This window comes from Melozone crissalis, unplaced genomic scaffold (genome assembly GCF_028551555.1).
Source record: "Melozone crissalis strain CALT ecotype California unplaced genomic scaffold, PUWL_Pcris_2 ptg000005l_1, whole genome shotgun sequence".
In the NCBI taxonomy this organism is placed as follows: Eukaryota; Metazoa; Chordata; class Aves; order Passeriformes; family Passerellidae; genus Melozone; species Melozone crissalis.
The window spans coordinates 3,827,552-3,847,063 of record NW_026535783.1 but is presented as its reverse complement, the minus strand read 5'-3'; the positions used below and the strand labels follow the sequence as shown (position 1 = coordinate 3,847,063).

Here is a 19,512-nt window from a genome sequence, read left to right as displayed (position 1 = left end):
TTAGGATTCCCTGACTTGGTGTTTTTTATTTGTTCTCCTGTGTTCTCCATTCATTTTGGTAGCCACGTGTGTGTCAGTCCATACAGCCATTCACAAATAATTTTTCCTTTCCATTTTCTCCCCATTCCGGGACTGAAAACCAAATTTCCTGTTCTGAGGGCTGCTCTCACATTGGGTATTGCCTGGCTTGATTGCTGCCAGTAGAAATAATCGAGTTCATAACCTCAGAGACTTTCAGCCTCAAGATGAAGTTGTGTTTTATGTAACTTCAGTGTCTTTTCCAACCCCCCATTTAGGGAACACGGGTTCTGTTTGTGGCTCCCTCTTTGTGTTTGTGGCTCCCCTTTGCATCCCAGCCCTGCGAAGCAGAGTGTGGCGTGACACTGCAGACCAAGTGACACAAATCCCATCTGAGCTCAGCGTGGCATGTGGCTGGCACCTAATCTCCTGTTTTCCCGGTGTTTGTTTGTCAGCCCGCAGCTTGCTGCTGCAGACAACCGTGGAATGTTCCTGGTGTCTGAAACAGCATGCAGAGAATGGGAACTGTTGGCTGGAGAAGTTGCAGCTAAATGCTCACGTGAGGCGAAACTGAAAAGAGGATTTTTGAGCTGCACACAAAAGCAGGGGAGCTCTTCTGCAGTGACCGGCTCAGACGTTACTGTAAATCCTCTCTTGTGCAGAGTGGGAACCTGAGAAGAGGCTTGACAGGACTGGGGCACTGCTTCTAATATCTGAATATGACTGAGTGAAAGTGAAATTTCAGTGCGAGCCAGCTTGTAGTTTGTTGTCACAGAAACAGGAAGTTTCCAGGAGGAGGTAATTGAAGAGTAGGTTTTAAGGAAAATAAGAATGAGGAGGTTTAAGCTGATTGTTGATTAATTTATGAGATACTGATTAATAATGAGATACTGGAGTGGTCTCTTTGCAGACACACAGAATGTGGAGGCAGTGGATGAAGTCTGCTGCCCTATTTGGAATATACTGACTTTATTTCCAGATCAGTTCCAATATCATGGAAGGACATTAAATAGAAATTGCCTTTGTGTATAGTAAAGTCTTTAAGCCAAGCTGCATGCTGGAGTCTAAATAATTCCTCATGGCCACAAATTGAACTGTGAGTATGTAAAGTTCTTGCTGTATAAATATTGTGCATGACTGTGATCAGCTAACAAACTCTTTCCCTCTGCTCCCAGAAGAAGCAAACAGGCACAGTGCCTCTTGGGATATTTATAAATTTTTTTGACAATCCTAACTTCCTGCATAAAAGTGAGCATAAGCTGAGGCACTGGAAGTTAGAGTGAAATAGTACTAAAATTACTTTAAGTGAATTGTCATTCGCTGGCCTCAGTTGTGTTTTGTTCCTGCACAAAGCTGTTTCAGAGTCTTAACAGTTGCTAAAATAAAGAAAAACAAACATGCCAGTATTAAGCCTTGAATTAGGTTGCTGCAATCCGGACATCTGAAAACAGACATCTCAGCTAAAGGTGGTTTGGCAGTTTCTAGGAGATGTGAAGCCTTGTTTTACACTGTGGTAAATATAATACTGGTCTTGCTCACTGATTTGCATGTTAACATCTCATTTAGTGTGGCCAAATTCAAATGCAAGTAGGTTGCCTCTAAAAACACTGCTTAAAAACCTGTTGCATTAAATTTGAGTAGTGTGGTTAACCACCTTTAGCTGATGCATAAAATTCAGTAGTGCAGTATTGAACAGTTTCATCTCTGTACCAGAATGGCAGCAATTTTATTCTGATATTCAAAGTGAAAGAAACCAGTGAGTCTGTGTAATGGAAGTTGTCTGGCTCGATGTTCCATGAGCATCAATAAATTTAGCAGCACTTGAGGCCATATAAGAGTCTTTACAAGCTAATCAGCAGCTCAGTCTCCTGGTTCAAACCAGTTCCTTTAAAAAATTGTCATGTTTTTGTTTCATGAGGAAATGGCTGTATTTCCTCTGTGTCTTTTACCATCTCTAAATGGTGGTTGCTCTTGCTTCTGGGTATAGATTAATAATTGTTGCAAATGCTTGTTCTGCGTGGTAAGAAAATGGCAGAATAATGAAATTTTAGGGTTATTCTTTTTCATGATAATAGCTGCAGAAATTTGAACGCTAATGGTAGTAATAGATTGTAGATATTTTTCGGTTATATTCACACCAGCTGAATTTCTGAATGACAAAATACCAGAAAGCATCTCTACAGACAACTAAACAGTGTCTGAGTAATACACAGGTACAGACTAGAAACCTGCATCCTGCTCTCCCATTTCATTGGATTCTTAGTATTAAGCCTCCAGAAAATTTACTGAGAGCTTGAAATCTTGAGAAGAATGCTGTTTTCTTGGTTGTTGTGGGTATTTTTTATCTTTCTCTTGAAAAGCTGATTTTTTTTTTTAGAAATATAATAGTAGAGCTGCATGTAAGAGCAGCAGTTGCAAAACAGTAGAATAGTTCCAAAATTACTTGGGATGGAAAATGACACAGGAGCACTCGAAGTTGTAATATTTTAACTCAGCTATTATAGATACTGTAGCAATGAAAGATGTATGAAGAGGTAATGCTTAGGATTTTTTCCCCGTTTTAAGTCACTGCACATCTGACATGATGTGTAGCTTTAAATACACATGTTTATAGATTTATGTGTTTATTTGTCCCATGTGCACACAGACCCCCTTGGTGCTATCCCTGTCCCACCTTCTGCCTTTTGTGTGTGTGTCCAGGGATGGGAGGGCTGCACAGCCCTTGCCACACACCATCAAAGCAAGTGAGAGGTTTAACCTCTTTACAGCTCAAGTGGTATTTCACACCTCAGTGAAATAACCCATTATTTTTCACAATGGTTCTCTGAAGAGCTTTTGCTGCCCACATCTTGCAAGCACCATTAATTAAAGCTCGTCGTTAGGGCCATTCATGGAGAGAAGCAGCCGCTCACAGGCAGGTAGGTGAGGTTTTCCCTTGCATTACACACCCTGTGAGTTGGTAGTTGTGAAATCAAAGGTATTGAGGGCTCCAAGCCTGAGGAGCAGCCCCAGCTCAGTCATACCAAAAGGGTGTGATCCCACAAGAGGACTTGAGCAGCTCTTGAGTCCTCTGTTCTAGACTGAGTTCAGCTAGACCACTCTAAAAATGTTTATAGAAGCTCCCCCAAAAGCTGCTGGAGCTGGAGGTGCCTCATTTTTCCAGGTAGCCTTTGCCTCAGAGTGACTCTTCTCTCCAGAAGGAAGATCTCTGAGCACAGACCTGAAAGATGCTTTATTAAAGGCTAAGTCACTTCTCTGTTTCCCATTTTCTTGGGGCCCTGACCGGAGTACAAAGCATCAGGTCCCGACTCACCTTTTCCTGCCACTAATTCCCTCATACATACTTTTTCTTAATTTTTCCCCCTTAACCTGTCCTCGTATCTTTCAATATTCTTCTCTGCTGCAGTGTGATGGCAAAAATTGTGCTAGCACTTGACCTAGAGAAGCTTAGGCCAAAGAGGCTGGAAGTTATATTTTACATTCATATTTATGTTGTCACAGCAACAGATGGCTTTTCCCCAGATTCCTCTTCCCTTGTTTGTTTTTGGTAGGAGAATCTCAGTCTGTGACATTATGGCCTTTGCATGTTTTTGTCACTATTGCTGCCTGTCTAGAAGGGTTTGGTGTTGTTTTGGATTTTTGTGTTGCTGCTACCACCAGTGTCAGAGATCAGGAACACTGCTTTATTCAGCTGTCTGAAAGCAAGATTGTAACCCAGTGTTACAGACCAATTTCTCCATTTTATTTGAGAAAATGTCACCTCAAGTAAAGTGAAAAGTTGCACTGACAGTGTGTCCTCTTCTGGAGGTTTGTTGCTTTATTCTTATTGATTCTTATTCATCTTCTTGTTGCCATCTCAGCATTTCTGTATGGGTTGCTTGCTAAATGTTTGCAGCTCCTCTTCTGGTTTTGAAAAGCTCCACCTAGTGCATTGTGCTCTTTTCTGAGGTTGGGCAATGACCTTCCCCAGCCTGATGAATCTCACAAATTTCCAGAATTTATAATTTTAATTGATGTTGGCTCTCACTGCACTTGGGGTAGTTTCAGTGATTTTTAGGTCTGTGAAACTGAGAGCACTCATGGATTTATTTACCTGTTGTTTTATTTTTCCAGAGGGCATCTGCATCCAGTTCTCTGAGCTGTTCAAATTTTTAATTTTGATGTTGTCACCATTATTTTCCTCTTCTCCTGTTACACTTTCCATTTTTCATGCAGATTTCTGTAATACTCACAGTGAGATCAGATAACCAGTTTTTGACTGTTTTGTTTTGCTAATCCTGCTTGGCTTCTGTGACAGTTCTCTTTCAACCAGCACGAATACTGCCCTGCTAACTTGACAAATTAGTTTCCAAGGGTATTCCTTCTCTTAATTCCGTCAAATTAGATCCCAGATCTCTTCATTAGTCCTTTTTGGAAAGCCATCCTCTAACTCAAGAGCACCTGAGGTCCTTTGGTCAGCTCCTGTGCAAAGACCGATGTTGCCCCACACTGCAGCTCACCCAGCAGCTCTGCTGGCAGGGTGGGGTAATTAACAGGGATCAGTCTTTTCCCAATCAGTGCTGTCCTATAACCTCTTCCCTGTATGTTGAGTCCCTGCTGTGGTGATCTTTGCAGTCTTAGGCAGGGAGCAGCTCCTGGTGTGCCATCAGTGGTCCTGGATGCTGTGCTGTGGATTTCCCTCCCAGCTAACACAAGAGTGATGAGTGTCACCTCTCTGGTGTCAAGATGACCCTGAAGTGTTAGAAAGTCTCTTTTCCCAGCCCTGAGACTGAAGAAGAAGTCAGGATTCCTTGGCTCTGGTTCTCAAGGTTGTTTATTTTCTCTAATCTAATACATTGTCTGTCTGACCCGCTGAGGTCTGTCCAGCAGGTTGGGTTCAGGCACACTGACACCCTCAGGACAGTGTTATCTTTTTACACTAAAAACAACATGTACATTATTTACCATAACTTCCCAATACCTACCACCTGTGTTACACAGTCTCTACCCTAAAACAGAAGTGTCACCATCACAGCAGAAGATGGAGGCCAAGAAGAAGAAGGAGAAAGAACATGCCCAGATTCCTCCATCTTGCCTCCTGAACCCCACATTCTAAAAACCCCAAAATTCTACTTTTTCACCCTGTGACAAATTCACTATCATTCTACTCAAACCCTTGTGGCTTGTAACTCCTTGCACCAAGTTGGTAATTGTTTCCATGGGTTAAAATGGAAGGCCCAGGTGTTTTTTACTCTGTGCCAAGGTCTCTGAGCCCCCTCCCAGGGTCTGGAGTCCTCCAGGGCAGCCAGAGGAATGTCCTGGATTCCGACACAAGAGCTGTGTGTTGGCCATCCCCAGGCTGGGATCCCTCCTGCCCCTCACTCACAGGGCACCAGGGCTGGCACAGCATCCTCCAGTGTCAGAACTCAGTGCATCCCTCCGGGTGTCCAGAGCTGATGAGGACCCCACCGGGGGGCTCAGAGACCCTGACATGCAGCCCAGGACACCTGGGGATTTGATTTTGACCCCTGGAGCAAGTTGCCAGCTTTCTATGAGGACCTGAAAGTCACAGAGGTTTGAATGGTGTAATAACAAAATAATCACAGGTGAAAATGTAGATTTTAGGATTTTTGGTATGGGGGTTATGGGGACAAGATGGAGGAACTTGGGCATGTCCAGCCTTTCTTCTTCTTCTTCTTGTTCTCCATTTTCTGCAGTGACGTTGGCACTTTGGGATTGGTCTAGAGTAGAAGTGCACTGTCTAACATAGGTGATGGGTATTGGGAATTAAGTGTAAATATGTTATACGTAGTTTGTTGTATAAAAGGACAACCCCGCCTTGGGGGCGGTCAGAGTGCCTGTGGCTGCCCTGCTGAGCAGACCTCGGCTGAGCAGAAAGAAAATTTTATAGATAAGAATTCATAAACAACCTCAAGACCGAAAAGTGAAGAGTCCAGACTTGTTCTTCAGTTGCGTGGGCCAAAGCAGAGACACCCTGCACATCTCAGGGCAGCAAATCAACAGCCAACCCAAGACTCCAGAACCCATGCCTGGTTTCAGGCATGACACACGGGGGGTGCAGCTGCAGGAAGAGGGGAAGCAGCACTGATTGTGCTGGTTCTCCCCTCCAGGGATCCCTGATGGCTCAGAGGACCCCACTCTCCCTTTGCAGCATCTCCTGACACTCTCTGCCTCCTGGTCTGGTTAAACCCTCACTGATTGACACCCCAGCCTTGCTGTGAGGGGCTGAGCATGCCGGGGTGAGAGCAGGGTGTGCCACAGCCACACAACAAAAACCTCCTCCTGCCTCAGGAGGGTTTTGTTGCCAGGTTGCCAGGCAGCACTTCACTATTTACCTCCACGCCTGACACACGTCCTGGTGTTGCTTCACGCCTCCTGCAGTCCCTCTGGGCAGCTGTGGCAGAAACATCTGGGCACAGCTGGTGGCAGAGCAGGGTCCTGGGGACGGGAGCACCAGAGCAGCGTGGGGTAAGAGGTTGATCCCAGAGCCGGGCTGGTGGTGACAAGGTGGCACAGTGGTGGCCACACCAGACAGAGGGCTTGGAGCTCTTGGCGTTACCAGTCTGGCTGCTGACCCTGCTGGGTGAAGGGCTGGCAGAACAAGGATCCTGCTTCTTCCTTGGAGTGCTCTTTTTGGGGAGAGAGTGGGAAATTGTGGGTCTTTATTGTGGGATTTGAGCGGGAAGTGGGGGAAGTGAAGCAAGGCGCTCTGTGGTGGTCCCTGTGCTCTTCCCACCTGTCCTGCTCTCTCTTCCCCCCTGTCCTGTTCTCTCTTCCCCCCTGTCCTGCTTTCCTCTGGCTCCTCAGGGCTTTGTTCCTCCGATTGTCCCCAGGGAGGATGGCTTGGTGTCCTCCACAGACCTGGTCAGCGGCTGTGCATTGAGCTGTTTTCTATTTCCAGGCTGCTCCTCTTCCTCCCTTCTTCACCTCTCTGCTTCTGCTGCTCACTGCCCTCCAGCTGGACAGGGCAGGAAGAAGCAGCTGGGATTTTGGGAGGTTTTCACTCATCCCTGCAGGTTTTGGTGGTGCTGCTGTGATGGGACATGGGGAAAAAGAATTTTTCAGTGCATTTTAAGGCAGTGTCTTGGTAGGAGTTTTCTGAGGGCTGGAAGGGAGGAGGGCTCAGATAAATGTTTTCATTATTAAGCAGACAGGGACTATGGTGACTAATAAGAAGGTGTAGAACAGATACCTGCTTGTTAGTCATGCAGAAGGAATTCAGATTAATTTCTTGCTGAGGAAAGGAAAGGAGAGGAAGACTGTTAAAGAGCAAATGAAGAAAAAATACCTGATGTGGTAGTGGAAATAGGTTAAAAGGTTATTAAAAACTTTAATTTTCGGCTGTAATTTAGGAGGCTCTTTACATTCCTATGTGTATTTCCACCCATGCAAAAGCTCCCACCTATCAAGTAGTCAGTCTGTAGGCATATGGAAGCAGCAATAATTTGTTTACTTTTCTGCAGTGTGACATCTGCAGATTCTCCATAATAAATCTTTGGAACAATCAAACCTCTCACTGACGTGTGTGAGAAGCCAACTAAGCTGGTGGGGAGACCATGCTCTTGTCATCATAGTGTGCATTTTAAATTCTGTACAGCTTTTCTCTTATTGCTGAGAAATCCTTGTGCTGCAAAAAGTTGGGGGAATTATTTTTTTTCCATGTGGAAGTAAGAAGCCACTCTGGGCTCTGGAGTAGTAATATGGCTTCTGTTCATTCAAACTCTGTGTGTGTGTTTTCATACTTCAGGTAGCATGGTAAACAGAAATAATGTAAAAAATGGATAGAAAAGAGAAAAAGTAAAAAAAAAAAAAAAAAGATAAATTGTGCTGTAAATTTAAATGTTACCTAAGAATATGTTACTGTGGCAGAGATGGCAAATCACAGAATAATAGGATACAGATTTAAGCGCATGCAAAAATACAAAATACACCTTTAAGCAGAGGAGCATGAAGCAGGAATAGAGGAGTAGTGTTACTTCTTTATAAAGTTTTGATGAGACAGCTGGAGTGTTCTCGGCTTTGAAGTTTGATACAGCCACAACAGCAGCACACCGTGGTGGTTTTAGATTGACATCCCTGAAGCCAGGAGAACAGACCATATCCTTTGTGGGGTTCCAAAAAGGTCAGATGATTTATAGGAATACTGAGGAGGACGTGTGCTGCTCATATATTGACTACTCCTTTTTGTCTTGACATATCTGAGTTTGATACTTTAAATGTATTAAATGTTTTCTGTAACAAACCAGTAAATCCTAAGGCACAATTTTTGTTTAAAAAATTAAAAAAGAAGTGTGGATGAATCCTGCAAAATAAGTATATGAGCTTCAGTGTGAGAACAGGATTTGAATTTGTCTGGGTACTTACTGGAAAATTTGCTGTCATGCATGTCAGAGGAGAAAATATAATGTTTAAAGAAGGTCTGTGGGCATCAGCAAACTGTTAAAGTTCTACATGGATGTATTGTAGAAATACAGGCCAGGCAAAAGATCTCAAATAATAACTCTAATTTCCAGAAATAATTTATTCTTAATTTTCATCTGGATACCAAGTGAATTCAGACTCTTTATGCTCGCTTGATACAAGTATTTATTACAAAAGTAAAGTTTGTTTTTGTTTGGTTTTTTTTTCTCTTAGAAGCAGTCTCCTTCTGCAGATGCACCAAAACCACAAATTATGAAGCCATCTGAAACTAGGGTAAGAATTGCAGGAGGAAATCATGCTTGCATGGCTTATGAATGAAGCCATGGAATTTAATTTTTAACATATGGGTCTATTTATTCTTCAGCATCACCAAACATAAATTTATGCCATGGAATGGTTTCATATGGAATTTGATTTTTAACACTTTGATACTGAGTAACTTTACCCATATTTCTTATCGTAGCTTAGTTTCCTCTGCCAAAAAAAAAAAAAAAATCTAAGAAAAGTGCTATTCAAAGCAACCAGAGGTTTTTACAACAGCAATAAAAAGAAAATTAATTGCGACGTCAAATTTTAGCCCTGTCAGTTTTGTGACATGTGTATAGCTCCCCCCAGTGTAACTGCAGGGTCATTTACCTGCTGATGATTTTTCACATACTCAACCAAGCCAGGATGAGCCTCAGCTCTCTCTGTACGTTCAGTTGCATCTTCTCATTAATCTCCTGTGCTTCTCTGTCTGACAGCTCCCCTGCCTTTGCCCTTCACGCTTGTTCTGTCTTGTTTTATGGCTGGGGCTTCCTCAGTGTCAGGGCTGTGTCATCAGTCCTGTCCTTTGCTCGTCAGGAGAGAGTCATTGTCCTCACGTTGCCTAACAGGAGTTACCTGTGCTGTTCAAACAAATGATTAATGCTTCTCCCCACCACCTCTTCCATTTTCCACAGCCATAACAGCAGAACCAACAAAAGCTGGATTCCAGACCAGGCCAGCAGGGACTTGTGTGGTGGAAAAGGCTCAGGCTGCCTGAACCTTGTGTAAATGCCAGAAAGGGGGTGCGTGGAGGGATGAGGGTGGGAAGGGTCCCTGTGGGTGCTCTGGTGGAGGCAGAGCCAGCTCTGCAGGTAAATGGCCTTGCTGGAGGCCCTGCCAGGGCACCTTTTGGGCACCTACAGCATGTTGGCGCAGTCAGAGCTGAGGTCTGGTTACCTTCAGAGAGATATTTTTTTTTCCATTTGTCAAATGAGAAGTTTCTTTGTGATAACCTTTTCCTCTTGTTCATTCTGGCCTGCACCCCCATCTCTGCATTAGCCATTACATTCCACTGAGCCTTTTAAAACCCTTTTCCTCCATGCACACGTACATCTAAGAGCTGAATGGCAATTAGACAAATTTTCCATTTGTGCACCATCATCATTACTCACAAATGGAGGCATCTGCCAGCATCTGGTTTCTCCTCCCTGTTGTGTTTGTGGGCAAACTCATTTGTGTCGTGTTCATTACTGCTGTGGTTCTCCATATGGTCTAACCCAGACAGCTATGGTCTTTCCCTACTTGAAATTTAAAACAACTCTCAGAAGAATGTGGTAAATGAGCCAAAAATAGAGTAGCAGAGGCATGCTTCAGCACTGTAAGGTTGGTAAACACAAATCCCTTTGAAACAGTGGCCTGGATTTGCATGTGCAACATAATTAATGTTTTCTCTTAATGTCTGTTGCATTATTAATGTCTTTCTCCTGCTGGATTAAACAAGTTATTTGCATTTTTGACAGTAGACTTCTTTCAAAAGAAATAAGGTTGCTGAGTCACTTCAATTTCTAGTCCTAAATTTCTTGCAAATTAACAGATCTTTCCCAGTTGCCTGCTATAACCACATCTTATTTGTCCTTCCTGTAGTCTCTCCAGTGTGTCACTGCTCTTACACATGCTCTGGACCCCTCCTTAACTTTCAGTTCTCTCTGTGTGTGTATCCAATGAACCCTCAGAGTTGTGCCCTCTCTGAGCAAGCTCTGAGTTCACTGTGGCAGAGGAAGGAATGTAGAATTTCTCGTTCTGTGGGCAAAGCCTGGGGTTAGGTGGACATTTTGGAGGACCAGGGTGTAGAGCCAGCACCTGTGGATTTGGCAGGGTTGGAGCAAACAGGGTGCTGCCTCTGCCACTGCCACAAACACGTCCCCTTCAGCTGCCTTCCTTTTGCACACATTTGTGCGACTGCACTGTGAACCAGTGAAAAAATTGTTGTTTTTCATTTCCAGACCATTTCAGTCGGTTTGAAATGCATCCTGTTGGATCCCGGCACAGTGCAGGTGGAAGCAGGCAGTTGAAGGGGAAGTGGAACATCTTTTTCTCCTCAGAAATTCAGTGCACACCATCAGCTGATGCCATGGCTTCAGTCTGTGGCTGCTCACAGCTGACTCTGTTTAAAGGATGGCTGAACAATTCCTCTGAATGGATAGTCTCATACTAAAATTGTTGGTTTGATTACCTGTTTTTTAGTCTGATTTTTTTTAAAGTTATACTTGAACTTTGTAATTGCTAAAAGTATATCTAAATTGATACGCCTCTGTGTGTGAGCAGGTGTTTATAATAATGTGTTTTATTGTGGCCTCAGTTTTTGTGTGCAAGTCTTGAATCAAATCCTTGCCCATATGGGTCTGTTTATTCTTTAGCATCACCAAACATAAATTTATAGCATGGTCAATTCTGCATATTTTAAATTTATTACAAAAGGACAGTGAATGATGCATACCTCACACAGAACGTGCATAAAGTATTCAGTAAAGTAATATTTACAGTAGAAAAAAGAAGACTTACAGTTGTTCAAAACTGGTTTGGCAAGTTGAGATTTTGTATTCAATGTTCTGTACAGGTGTTGTTGGGTGTGGGCAGAAGTGCAAGTACATGTGTTTTATGGTCCTGCAAAAATAAGGTGTGTTTCGTTTTCTTCTGAAAGGCAGATAAGAAAAACCTGAATTTGTACTCTGAAAGCAGGGTGCTTAGAATCCTGAGCAAGCAGTAGTCCCAGAGCAAGAAGAGTCAAACTCTGTATTTTTTATACCTCATCTTTGCACTTCTGTTACATTTTTTGCATCTTGCTGCTGAAGGACACCTCATGTCTGATTGACTCTTTGCTATAGATGTTACAGAAACACACCCAACCTTAATTTATCTTGTAAACTAGGAAAATTTTGGATTATCCTTTCATTACAGGATTATTTCATGTACAGGTACAAACATGGATGTGTGTCTTTGAGTTAGCAGTTGTCATTAACAAGGACACACAAATGGGAGCACATAAAGCATGACTGAACCTGAGAGTTGCTGTGCTTTAATCCGGTTTTAGGCATCGAGACAAAATATAAAGCAGGGAATTTGGGGAGAAGGTGGGGATCTGTGACCTTATGTGAATCATTTACCTTTAATATCTTTTTCTCACCTTGAGAATTTTTGCTTCTCCCTCTCCATCAATGTTTCCCTTTTTCTGTGTGGAGGTGTGTCCCTCAAAGCTTCAGGACCTTTGCCAGGATTATGCACAGGCATCTGCATTTAATGTGTGCTCAGGGTTTCCCAGCCAAGTGTCTGCAGTTCAGTGTGGGGGTGTGAACACTTGCGTAACAAAATGTAAACAAACTTAGCAAATTTCTCTGTGTGGTCAGCCAGAAAACGGAAGCTGGGTGATTCTAAGTGGTGATGAATGTTTGGCAGATGAAAGGCTCTTTCTGTCTTGCTCACAGTGCAGCTGAAGCAGCAGGAAAAAAATAGGGAGAAAAATACGGTGAGGAGGCTGGGTTTCTCTCTTCTCAACAGACATAACAATTCTGTAATTTTTCTTTTTCACATCTTACTGTTGTAATTTATTGCTTGCTGTACTTTGACTGGATGAGTCACAGGAATTGGTTTTGTGGCATGGCTGCAGAAGGTTTTCAGGTGTAAACCCTGGAAGTGCAGTCATGTAATATTATCCTAGCCAGGTTGTCCAGCTCTGTTGTAAAATTAGGAGGTTACAGAGGAAAGAACAGATACAAAATTTCTGCTGTGTAGTATAAGGATATTAACTGAACATATCCCACCCTGTGTATGTGCTGTTGAATCTAAGTAATTAATGTCTTTTCCATTAAGTCTACATGTATTTTTATAACTACTTACTTTGCAATTATAATTATTTTATTGATAAATTAGTGAAAAATAATCCATTTAATCCATATAATCCAAATAATATTTGAGTCTATTTCAGAAATTGCTATTGGCAATTTGGGTTTGGTATCAAACTGGTTATTATATTTTAACATCTTTCCCTGTCTGAGGAATGAGTGTGTTTGTGTGTGGATGTTTGCACACATTCGAGTGCTCTTAAATCACTGGCAGCCTCTGTTAGGATGTTGTGAAATGCAAGATTAGTGCGTAGTAGTTAGACAGCATGTGTGCTGACAAGTGTGAACCTGTCTGATCTTCTCCTTTACATAATGTGTTCCTCTGCAAATAAACATGCATATTAATCTCTGCATAAATGTTGTTTATATTTCAGTCCGCACCGACAACCCAAGCAGGAGCTGAAAAAACCACCCAGTCAGACAAGGTAAATACCTGCCTTTCACCTTTGCAGAGCTGCTGCACTTTGCTCTTTTACTAACGTTGAAAAACGAGGCTGAACTCTTGGCTGTTTCTGTGTCACATAAAACTGGTGTGTGACCAGTGACATATCTGTGCATAAACTTCAGAACAGCCCAAGAAGTGTCCTCTTAACCATCTTTAGATCTGTCTTGTGCTTGTTTGGACTACCAGGGATCATGTTCTCTAGCACTGAGTGGTGGAAATGGTAAATTATCTCAATACTTTATTTTATGACAGCCAACAGACTCTCCAAATAAGCAGCTGTCTGAAGAGAAGCAAAAGGAACCCAATGATGTAAGTTGTATAATTTCTACCTCCCTCCCTCTCTCTCTCTGTATCTCTATCTCTCTCTGAATTTTTTAATGAGGGTTTCTTCTGGCATTTTACTTTACTTTTAAAAAGGGTTTCTTCTGGTACTTTACTTCTGTCTTTCATTTAAAAAAAAAATCATTTGAAAAAAACAAAAAGCCAGTTCTCCGTATCTAGTGATAATAGTTTATCTCTACACAGGGAAAAAACCAAACCACACCTACTGTGTCAACAACTTCTAAACCAAATAACACAGGAAAAGTAATTACAACTCAGGCTGGCCAGCCTCCAGCAGCAACCTCTGCAGAGACAGCAAAGGTATTGTACAAGCACAACCAGATTTTATTATCTAAGCTAATTTTTATTATTTTATTGAGGGAGTGTTAGGAATCCACATCACTGTGGATTTTTTAGCTGAGTATTGTCAAGTGAGACTTTTGGGCCCCCAAAAATCACAGTGTAGTTAAGCTTTTGGCCAAGGAAATAACAGTAAAAACATCACAGTTTTAGGCATTTTTCTGTGTGTTTGGGGCTCTTCTGTTTTTCTCTCAGTTTTTTGGGTATTTTTTAAGTTCCTTGTAGCTTCACAGCCGTCCTTGGTTCTTTGTCAGGCTCTTCCCTTGCTCTCTCACTGCAGTGTTCTCTGCAAATGTAGCAGGTCAGCCCTGAATGCAAGGCTCTGAAAAAAATTAAAGTGATGAAAGCTGGGGAAAAAAGCTGGGGAAGGGAAATTTCCATAGGGTAAATGAAGAGAAAATGTGAAGGAAAAGCATGTGGTGGCATCAGGATGTGGCTGTTTTGGTCTGCTGGTGTGTACGTGTCTGGTGACATGGGGTAACACAAAGGGCTCCTGCAGCTCTGCTCCAACACCCATATTTTTGGCAGTAAATGGCAGTGTCAGTAATGCAGAAATCTGCATTTTGTGTGGTTGTGTTGCCCCTCCACCTCCTGCCTGCAGCATTTTCACCCCACCTGCTTGAGCACCTTTTGCTGCTGGGGTTTAACGGTGCCTTGAGAGCTACATGAAGTAAATGACAGTTTTCCAAACAGACTTGGAAAGGGCCTCAAAGTCTTTCCTGCCCTGAAGATTTCTTTCACTGGCAGAATAAAAGAAGGAGGTAGAGTGCTTAAAATAGAAAGCTTTCTTTCCCACAGCAGAATCTCACTGGAAACAGAGCTTTGATGGTGGTAGCTCACTCTGCCCAAGCATCTAGGTGCTGTGCATTAGAGCCAGCCAGTTCCTGAGTCAGAAACACTGTGCACAGCCTCAGCATTGGATGTTTTATTCTGTTTTGTCTCTCTTTTGACACTGTTATAAGCTATCTCTTAATTTTTCTCTTTTTCTTCTCCAGCAAAAGTCTGAGGAGATGTCCACAGTGACTGGTGCAGCTGCTGGGACAGGCACAGCTGGTGCAAGTGTGGTTCCTGCTGCTGACAAATCAAGTACTGAGGTTGGTAAACACAGCCCCAGACAAAGGGTTCCCCTGTAGTAATGTCTCAGAGGGTGCTTCTCTCTCTGAAATACTTCAGTTTTGGGAAAAAAAATGAATGGGTAACTGCTGAAGTACTGATACGTCCTCAGTTTATGTATAATGGTGGAGAGCCATCTGCAGGAAGAGGTGAAAAACAACTGGTGTGTCATTTGTGTTTAGTTAAATAGGACTTCTTTAGAAACTAGCTTAAAATTATACAAGCTTAAACTCATTTACTCCCTGTCTTTGGTTATATTTGAATATATTATGTGTATCCACCGATACACAAAAAAATTATAAATTAAATAAATAAATAAAACACCTTGTTAATGATGCTGGAGAATTGAGTTTAGAACCATTCTCACTGAAAAATTTGGCAAGTACACATCCTGCTGAAAGAAAGCTTTTAGGTTTGTTTCTAGGAGTACTCTGCAGATTCACCAGATGCTTCAGGTGTTTTTTTTCCCCTGTGTACACCTTTGTAATCTCTGTAATGGTTTGCTTATTTTTTTAGCCTGCTATGGATGAGTCAGCACTTGATAGCCTAATAGATACCCTTGGTGGACCTGAGGAAGATGTGCCTACTACTCCTGTTTACACTGGCCCAGAAATTACGGTATTTTACACTTCACATTTTTATTTCTTACAAGATTCATCCCTAAATTACATCTGTAGTTGCTCATTACTGCGTTGATCCAGGACTTGTACCTGTGATCTGTGACGAGTTAAAACTGAGTGTGCAGTTACATATTAATGTTGGTTTTGTTAATATAGAAATGACAGAGTTTTGGGAATTTGTTGAAGAATGCATAACTTTCTGAGTCTGAATGGGAGAATCATGTAAGAAGGATTAGATTACAAGCTTAGTGGCTCAGTAAAACATGACAAAAATTTTGGAATACATAAATTTTAAAAAGCAATCTAGGTTCAGCAATACATTCTATGGTCTGAGACTCTGAAATAGCTTAAATTAGGAATCTGGGAATGTTCTGCTGGATGATGAGCTCTGTTGAAGCAGGTCAGGAGGCATGTGCATGACAGTAGGTACTGAAAGACACTATAGAGTGTCCCAGTCAATATTTGCATTTTCATTTTGGTGGTATCACTGCAGGTGGCTCTATCAGAAATTTATTTCTGATAAAGAGCAGTACACAAACTTTAATGTGGGAATTATTTTCACAGGAAGATATATATTCAAGATATTTGGAAGAATTGGGCAAACGGGAAGGTAGTCTCCCTCCAGAGTATGTTAAACTGTTGAAGGTGAGTTAAAAATTAATACATTCCTCATGTGTTTCTGTAATATTGGATATTTCTGCTTCCCACTTACTACAAAATTAATTCTCACTTTAGAGCAAAGGATATGGCAAAGACGTGGTCCCACCAAAACCGAATGAGCAAGATGAAGTAAGACTTTTTTTTTTAATATACTGGAAGGTGAAAGTAATCCAGGTGAAAATAATTTAGTTATCATTGAATTCCTAGGAAAATATAAATGTTGCCTCTTCCCCAAAAGTCCCAGACAACGGGAGGTGGATATAGGGTGCCAAATAACCTAGCTACTGACAAAAATAAATAGAGCTTGGCATGGATGTTTTTAATAAATCTGTAGGAATTTTCACAATGCTGAAGCTGAGATGACTCAAATAAATATTTACAGAAATATTCGGCACACAAATAACAAAGGGGAGAAATACTGTGCAAGCAGGAGTCTCTCTGTAATGCCTTCAGCAAAGACTACTTGTATTTCTACACTTGGCCAGAGATTTCTGTCAGCCAGCATAATTTTGCTGGTTGGGAAGTTTGACTTAGTAAAAATAAAAGTTTATCTGAGACATGAATCAAACAGTGGGGGCAAGCACCTTTATTTTCTGTTGTGTCAGGAACTTGTGCCAGTGAGGTCGCTGTGTGAATAATTGTAGGACACACTCGGGCTGTAAACTGAGCTTGAGCCGTGATGATATTTGAAGTTTCTCATGCTCATAACTTGGTTTGCAATTCCTTGCTCAGAAGCCAATGACGGATGATGAGCTTGCAGAAGCCCTGTCATCTGACTTCACCTGCAGTGCTGATTCTGCTCAGGAGAAGAAGACAAGTCTGACAGAGGTACTGACACTTTCCTTGCCACTGCATGCATTTATTGTGTGGGAAAACTGACACTGTTATCATAATATTTCATTTTAAAGTAGGTAAAATTTCCTGCTTCTTTTCTATATTTGCAAATTTGCCTGTAATTTGATCTCGCTCGCAGAAACCAAATAAAGAAGGAGAAATTGTGCAAGCACAAGCAGCAAGTTCAGTTAAGACCTCAGCTCCTCCTAAGGAGAAGAAAACAAAATCAAAAGAGGTACGCACAATCCTCCTTTCACTGGTTACCTTATAATTAAAATTGACAGGCATATGCTATTGTCATGTGTTTTTGTTCTCATAAAGATGCTCATCATTCTCATTTTCAATTGTAAATCCTCTTTATTATAGAAAATATAGGAATTACAAGAAATGCCATTGCCCAGATTCCATTGTGCCTTAAAGATCATTGGTGTATCAGATGATTTTCCTTCTGGATTCTGAGGAATAACTGTGGTTCTTCTCCCTAGAGGAAGTAGAGTAGAAACATTTGTAGGAAAACTTTCTTAGCTCTGTGATCTGTGTTTAAAACTTGGATATGATGTAACTTTCTCACGGTTTATGAACTTTCTGTTTTTTCCCTCTGAATAGAGCAAGTGTGACCTTACACTTTTTCAGTTTGCCAAGTCAAAGAACATAAGAGTTGTGTTAGATAACATTGTGGCACTGTGGTTTCTGAGGGGGTTTTTGAATTTCTTTTTTTTTCATTCTCTCCTTAAGAAAAGCCTCATATCTAACTAAAGCTGTGCTAATTCTGTCACATTATTTGGTGTTAAGTAAATTGGATAAAGCCAAACCAAAATGACCAATCTGACGCTGGCTGTTTTCTTTGTATACAATATAAAAATACTTGAGGTAAAAACCCATGCCAGTTTAAAGAATTTACAAAGTGGTTTGCACATTTTCTTAAAATACAGGAAATGAAAGATGATGCAATGGATGCTCTTCTTGATACTCTTGGAGGACCTGAACCTGAACCTGAAGAAGATCCTACCCCTATTGTAGAGGTGTCAGAGGTAACACCTCACTCATTTTTTACCCTGGCTTCCAGGCTCTGGCTATGGAATCCTGAGTTTCTTTGTTAGACACTGGAAAAATGTGTAAAATAACAAGAAAGTTGTACCCAGGGACTCCACAGAAAGTGATTTTGATATCAAAGGCCGAAGGAATGTGTGAGCCTTCAGTGATTAAGAAAATGTAAAACATTCAGAATCCCAAGTGGGGACAGGTGGAGTTGAACATGTAAGGTGGTCTGGAAAATGATGAGCATGCAGTTTGCTTGTACATGCAAACATACATATATGCATATAAACATTCACAGGTAGATACAGCTCTGTTTTAGTTTTTTTTCCCCCCCAGCACTCTATAAAATTTATAGCAAGCTTTCATTTTGCACATATTTGCTGTTTGATTTTGACTTCCAGTGTGTGTGCTCCTTTTTCATCAAACTCCATTATCTTTCTAATTTGAGTCTTGCCTTCACTGTCTTTTGAGAGTTTTGTTTTTCCCCAACAGATAGAATTTAAACAGTTACCCTGTGTTTGCATGTTAAGCTTTAACTTTTTGGTTTAATTTTGCAAACTCTATCTGTAACGATATTTAGAGCAGTTTTTTTCCTGTCTTCACTTATAGCTCAGGCCAAGCAAACAATGGGGAAATAGTAAAAAATCTTCTGTTGCTGAGCTAAATTTTGACTAAAAAAGAGCTTCTTGTGTTGCACATTTAGTCAGTCTGGGCCTTCAGATAACGTAGCAGATGACTTCTTCATTAATGAGGCCCAGAGAATTAAAAACTTTGTTTTGGTGCCAGTGATGGAAAAAGACACAGAATTATGGGTTCTGTAATCAGAGTGCTGAAGTGCAAGAAATCCTGACCATTTTGTACACAGAAAAATTCTAAAAGTGCCTGCCACAAAGAGCTCTGAATGCTGTCTAGATTTTTTTAGGATTGAAAATAATTTAGCCATATTTATATATGGTGTTGAATCTTAAACCATTATGATATTACTACAGACATTTGACAGGAATAAATTGAGGGATTTTAGTATCTTGCTAAACAGAATCATTTCATCTGAGGCCAGTACACAGTAGGCAGAAGAATCCTGATAGTGGAGTTTTGTAAAGGGAGCTTTTATTTTAATTTCTTTCAGTGGTTTTGGTTTTTTAATGTTGTTTCTTTTCAAGGCAAAAGCCAAAGAGAAAAAGGAACAAAAGGCTGGAGAACGTGATGATACAATACCTCCAGAGTACAGGTTAACACCAGAGTTGGTAAGTTTTTCATATCTCCATTGCTTTGCAGGCAGGGCGCTCTGCCTGACATTTTCTTTCATTACAGAGAGGGAGAGAACATGGGGAAAACAAACGAAACTAGTATTTAATCAATGGCTTTCTCCTTGGTGATTCCTGTACTTCTTATTTCCTCATCTGCCTTTGTGGGTATCACTGTTTTTTCCAGGCACTCTGGGCAAAGATCTCATCTTATCCATGAGATGAATGAGTCATCTCAAATGGCAAAGTCACTCATTCCTTCTCCAAGAGTGATGTTTTGTGTTTCTGACATT

The 19,512-nt window shown here is 41.4% G+C and overlaps 1 protein-coding gene across 2 annotated transcripts in view; it reads left to right on the top strand.

Moving 5' to 3' along the window:
* CAST (calpastatin) overlaps positions 1-19,512 on the top strand; it is a 51,726-nt gene that overhangs the window by 20,343 nt on the left and 11,871 nt on the right. For both annotated transcript variants that reach the window (XM_054284127.1, XM_054284117.1), the window contains exons 4-15: positions 8,653-8,712; positions 12,959-13,009; positions 13,282-13,338; positions 13,555-13,671; positions 14,706-14,804; positions 15,340-15,441; positions 16,008-16,088; positions 16,179-16,232; positions 16,836-16,931; positions 17,077-17,172; positions 17,870-17,968; positions 19,136-19,219. In XM_054284127.1, coding sequence (XP_054140102.1) covers positions 8,653-8,712; positions 12,959-13,009; positions 13,282-13,338; positions 13,555-13,671; positions 14,706-14,804; positions 15,340-15,441; positions 16,008-16,088; positions 16,179-16,232; positions 16,836-16,931; positions 17,077-17,172; positions 17,870-17,968; positions 19,136-19,219 — 996 coding nt within the window. The remainder of the gene's footprint in view (positions 1-8,652; positions 8,713-12,958; positions 13,010-13,281; positions 13,339-13,554; positions 13,672-14,705; positions 14,805-15,339; positions 15,442-16,007; positions 16,089-16,178; positions 16,233-16,835; positions 16,932-17,076; positions 17,173-17,869; positions 17,969-19,135; positions 19,220-19,512) is intronic.